Raw genomic sequence first — 5,921 nt, forward strand, 5'->3', positions numbered from 1 at the left:
CTTACAAAAAATATGGCAATCAATCTACTTTTATCCTCTTTAAACCCAAGCATAAGAGATCAGTTGAGACTCCAATCAGGCAAGAAATATTTAAATATTGCTATTTTCTTAATGAGATTTAAATATTGCTATTTTCAAAGACAGACCATTCATGCATGTTGAAAAATTCGTTGCAAGTTAGACAACCAGCTGAGAGGCACGTGGGGCAAGAAAACAAGCCTGAGTTCGAGAATTCCTAGCTCGTGCTTCTTAAACAAGTGACTCCCTGGGAGTGCCATCGTTACTGGGAAGACTTTGACGATTCATTAGCCTAGCCAACATTCTGTAGTACTAGATTGGACTTTTAGACCACGAACTATGACAATTCTTTAATACGTACATAACCAGACTTCTACAAAAATTGTCACGTGCTTCTTATCCAATATTTTTTCATAGGAAAATGTTAGTTTGCTACGTTATTTATTTATTTATTTTTAAATAGTTAAACTTAGGTCTTGTTCACTCTTACAAAATTTCTCATCTCATCTCATTTTATCTAATTATTACAATTTTTTTAAATTTTCACACAAAATAAAATAAACAATTCAACATTTTTAAATATCAAATAAAAAATAATATTAAAAAAATATATTCTAACAATATTTTATACTATTTTTAACTTTTATCTTAACTCATATAATGGATAATTTTTATATCAAGTATTCAAATACGGATCACAACTGCATTCAACAAATCTGCAAGTTGGATTTCAAAACTACTTATTCAATCTTCTTGACAAAATTGGTCTGACCGATCAGATATATATCATCCAAAAACATCGTTTTCTCAACATAACATAATATCTTTATATATTATTCACAACACGTGGGAATGGGAATTTTTTCTTCTCTTGAGTTGTTGGCATGCAAGCATGCATGCATGAAGTAAATTTTAAACCGATCGATACGAATGCTACACGAACAAAATCAATTTGAAACCTATCCGATTAATTATATATATTACCTACCAATTATATATATATATATATATATATATTAGCAGCTACCAATTTGAAATCAATTTCTTCACAAACTCTTATAATATATCGCCATGATTCTTTGAAATTCGTGCATGACTATTCCCATGCATGCATGATGTCGTCACAAAGAGATTATAGCCGCCAGGATCGATATAAAAAGGTCATATGGTTGAAGGCTAAAAGCATATGTTCCTCAAGAATCCATTTAAACAGAAAAGCAAAGCTTCAGTACTAATGGCTTACGCAATGCATCTTAGCATTCTTGATTCAATCCGAAATTGCAAACTCTCTACATTGCTCCCACCTAAAAGACCCGTCTCAGCTTTAACAAGCCCAAAAGACTCTACTATGGTCCGACGATCAGCGAATTACCATCCTACCATTTGGCATTATGATTACATCCAATCAATAAGAAGCGAATTTGTGGTAAAGTGTGCCATTTCTATTTTTTTATTGTTTGTCTCAATAGTTTTTATAATTGTTGTTGATTTATTTGAGAATTGGTTTATTTGTAGGGGGAGTTATTCACCCGAAAGATTGATAAGCTCAAGGGAGAAGTAACAATGATGTTTCACAACGTGGTGGATCCCATAAAGCAACTTGAGCTGATTGACACTTTGCAAAGACTTGGAGTATCTTACCACTTTGAGGACGAAATAAGGAGGAGATTGGAAAATAAACACATTACTAATCATCATGGTGATGTTTGCGAGAAGCAAAGTTTATATGCCACTGCTGTTGAGTTTAGGCTCATGAGACAACATGGATTTGATGTACCTCAAGGTAAACAACTTACTAGTAATGCTTTGACAAAAATAAATATCATACTCATAAACCATCATTTATTTTTAATAATTGGTGAGCATTGTTGATTGCAGACACTTTCAAAAGTTTCATCAATGAAAAGGGGGATTTCAAAGAATGTCTATGTGTTGATATTGAAGGAATGCTTGCTTTGTATGAAGCCTCATTCCACTTGAGAGAAGGCGAAAGCATCTTGGAGGAAGCAAGAGATTTTGCAACCAAACAACTTAAAGAGTATGTGGGTCAAAGTAAAGATCATTATCTTTGTACGATGGTGAATCATGCCCTAGAGCTTCCATTGCATTGGAGAGTGATGAGGTCTGAAGCAAGGTGGTTCATTGATGCATATAGAGGAATAGAAGATGTGAACCCTACCTTGCTTGAGCTTGCAGAACTGGATTTTAATATGGTACAAGCAGTTCACCAAGAAGATCTAAAAGAAGTGTCAAGGTAAAAAGACATGTTTATCCTCATTTTATAACTTGGATCTTAGCCTAAAAAGCTACAAGGAGGTTTAGGACATGTTTGGATACTTGAAGTATTTTAGAAATTGTGAATAGTAGAGTGAAATGATTTGAATGAAAATGTTTTATAAGAGTTTTGGGAAAGAAGAAAGAAAAAGTTGAATAAAAATATTATAAAATTAAAAAAATTGTTTGAATATAATTTTTGAATATAATTTTTATTTTGAAGTTTGTAAAAATTATATTGATTTTTGATTTTGAATATTGATTAAGTAATGATTTGATCAAAAGATTGGAAATTTGAAATTGAAAAATATTTTCGGTTGGAGTAACGTTTGTGAATGAAATTTTGAGAATTCGCATCTTTGCCAAACATCCCCTTACTTTATATATATTAGCTTAGAGAGGAAAGAAAATGCAATATATGCTCTATTTCTAAAACTAATATTATTTTCTTGTCTCGTACAAAAGGTGGTGGAGGAGCACTGGCCTTGGAGATTTGAGCTTTGCAAGGGATAGAGTGGTGGAAAATTTCCTTTGGGCAACGGGAGCATTATTTCAACCTCAATTTGGACATGAGAGAAGAATGTTAGCAAAGCTCGGTGCATTGTTGACAATAGTAGATGATGTCTACGATGTCTATGGCACTTTTGAAGAACTTGAGCTCTTCACAGATGCTATTGAAAGGTTTGTATTAATAGTAGCACACCTCAAATACTTCAAGTATGGCTGCTTATCTTTGATGCAAATACTTACATATAATTTGTTCTTGTGATCTAGATGGGATGTCAATGAAATGGGAAAACTTCCCTATTATATGCAAATTTGTTTCCTTTCTGTCTACAACACGGTTAATGAAATGGCTTTTGATACTCTCAAGGAAAAGGGATGCAACATCATTTGGTACATGAGAAAGGCGGTAAGGCTTGGATTTTCTTATTCATCACTATTTACCCTATAACTTATTATCTATAATAACTCTTCTAATTTATTGATCCACCATAAATCTTTTAGTGGGCAGATATATGCAAATCTTATTTGTTGGAGGCAAAATGGTTTTACAACGGATATACACCAAGCCTTCAAGAATACCTTGAATATGGATGGATGACAATAACAATAGCAAATATACTGGTGCATTGTTATTTTTTCGTCACAAATCCCATAACAAAGGAAGCCTTGGATTCATTGGAAGAGTATCCCGATATAATTCGTTTATCATCATTCATTGTGCGACTTGCAGATGATCTCGGAACATCTACGGTTAGGAAAACATACTATCCTAATTCTTTTATCAGCATTTATTTGGGATACTTCACATGAACAAAGGATAACATGTTTTTATGTGTTTTTTAACACAGGAAGAGTTAAAGAGGGGGGATAATCCTAAATCAATCCAATGCTACATGAACGACACTGGTGCTAGTGAAGAAGATGCTCGTCAATACATGAGGTCCTTGATTAGTGCAACATGGAAGACAATTAATGGAAATCGCATTGCAAGTTCTCCATTCTCTGAAACATTTAATGAGATTGCCACGAACATTGCAAGGGTGTCCCAATTCATGTACCAGCATGGAGATGGACACGGCATTGTAGACCGTGAGACTAAGGACCGCGTGCTAGCATTGTTTATTCACCCCATTCCCATAGCTAAGAATTGATGAATGATTGGCCAAATCACACATATATTTCTAATTTTTTCCATGTTTAGTTCTTATATTTGGGGACTGGATCATATGTCAAAGGTAACTTGTCTTTTTACCTCATTAATAATATTGTTCCTTGCGAGAATAAATGATGTACAAGCCAATCGAAATTCAATAAGTCTCTTGTTTCTCTTGGAAAGAAATACAAGCTTGATCTCTATTATATTATAGATATATCGTATGCTACATTTCTTTCCTGACATATATATATATATATATATATATATATCCCTACATGCACACGATGCAGATAAAGCTGAATTGATTTCTGACTGCGTGCATGTAACTATTTTTACATACTTTTTTATTGTTAGTCTCAACAAGTTTTAAATAGTTTTTTGTAACGTCTTTTTAATGTTCTCATTAAGATTGGGAGTTACAATGGATTAATTGTTCTTTTTTTTTTTTTAGTATAAAACATATACTTCATTTCAAAGATTAAACATTACATAGTTTGTCAAACAGCAACTCCCTACACACTTCCTCAGGGCATTCCTCAACCCAAACTAATTCCTCTCTAAGAGATCAAGCCAATCTAGCTAGTTTGTGTGCTACCTTATTTCCTTCCCTATGATTATGTATAATATCCCATCCCTCTCTTTTAACAAAGAAAGCTCTAATATCATCAATCAAGTGTCTATACCAGGAGCACATGTCTTCTCTACTATCAATAACCTGCACCACTACCAGTGCATCTTCCTAAAAAATGACATCAGTCAAGTTCAACTCCATACACAATTCCACACAGAGCTGTAATCTCAACCACCACTTGCTTAAAGACACCCTTCTTGCTAGTGAAATCTGAACTTCCCCCATTGAATCTCGAATGATAATGCCAGCACCCATTCTGTTATTCTTCAAATCCACAACAGCATCACAATTCAACTTTAATCTGTAATTTGTTTGTGCCTTCCACCTAATATGATCTCTCACCACACCTTGAGGATGAACTGTTAATTCGGTCCCCTCTTGAGCCTGCTGAAACATCTCCATACTTGGATTTGTGAAGGTTTGTTCAAAGACAAATCTGTTTCTGCGCATCCAAATATCCCGCACATATAGTGACATCCACCCATTCTAACTCATTTGCAGATACTCTCTTACAAAGAGAGTCACATAACACTATGAAGTCCTTCTCTGATCCATTCCATTTCTGAATGGAAGCAGGGAGTTCCAGCCACACATCAGAAGTAGCACTGTAGCCCCACAACACATGCTCTACAGTCTCCACTTCCCTCATGCAGACAAGACAGAGCTGGGAGTCATAAATCTTCCTTATGAACAGGTTTTTCCTAGTTGGAAGACATTCATTTAAAGTCTTCCACAAAAAGGTCTTCACAACACTCAAGACATTCAACCTCGGTAGCCTCCTCCATACTTATATCAAGCTATCATTCTCATGGATTAATTGTTGGATCATTAATTGAGTGCTTATTATTAAAAAACACCATCTAGTTTAACCCATAAGAAAAAATGTTTGCATTTCTTTATTTTGGAATAAACTGCCTCTCAATCCCACCGCCTCTACGTTATAGTTCAAGATAAGCGCTTTTTTCCTAAAAAAACAAAATGAACACTAAAGTGGTTTTTTCTTTTATATATATATATATATATTTATACTAGTTATTGTGCAATGTGCAAAGCACGTTTACCCAGTGGCATTGCACGTTATGCCCAGTTGTCAAAACTACATGCTTACTTATTTGGTAATGTTATCCCTATTTTTTGCAAATTTTATATAATGATTATTGACATTTTTTTCCCTCTTAAATATGAGAATTTTCAAGTTTAAAATGGTCCAAAAAAAAAAGTAATGCTAGTTACAGTTATAAATTGTGCAAAAATCACATATTATTCATAAAAAAGTGTGAATATATCATTTAGAAAATCATTTTTTTATGTAGATCTTATATTTAAGTTACTATT

At 33.7% G+C, this 5,921-nt stretch overlaps 1 protein-coding gene across 1 annotated transcript; it reads left to right on the plus strand.

The window, feature by feature from the left end:
- The first annotated feature begins 1,210 nt into the window (after nucleotides 1-1,210).
- On the plus strand, nucleotides 1,211-4,138 carry LOC108991035 (myrcene synthase, chloroplastic-like). The gene is made up of 7 exons (XM_018965175.2): nucleotides 1,211-1,444; nucleotides 1,534-1,801; nucleotides 1,897-2,272; nucleotides 2,758-2,973; nucleotides 3,067-3,205; nucleotides 3,301-3,549; nucleotides 3,648-4,138. Exons 1-7 carry the CDS (start codon nucleotides 1,253-1,255, stop codon nucleotides 3,948-3,950), a joined length of 1,743 nt encoding a protein of 580 aa, XP_018820720.2. The 5' UTR covers nucleotides 1,211-1,252; the 3' UTR covers nucleotides 3,951-4,138.
- The last annotated feature ends 1,783 nt before the right edge of the window (nucleotides 4,139-5,921 follow it).

Source organism: Juglans regia, chromosome 6 (genome assembly GCF_001411555.2).
Source record: "Juglans regia cultivar Chandler chromosome 6, Walnut 2.0, whole genome shotgun sequence".
Lineage (NCBI taxonomy): Eukaryota > Viridiplantae > Streptophyta > Magnoliopsida > Fagales > Juglandaceae > Juglans > Juglans regia.

Bases quoted from the DNA above. Each gene is read 5' to 3' on its own strand.
- LOC108991035 (XM_018965175.2), top strand. From the start codon at position 1,253: ATGGCTTACGCAATGCATCTTAGCATTCTTGATTCAATCCGAAATTGC. The intron at 1,802-1,896 runs GTAAACAACTTA...TGTTGATTGCAG, and splicing joins TGGATTTGATGTACCTCAAG to ACACTTTCAAAAGTTTCATC. The intron at 2,273-2,757 runs GTAAAAAGACAT...CTCGTACAAAAG, and splicing joins GATCTAAAAGAAGTGTCAAG to GTGGTGGAGGAGCACTGGCC.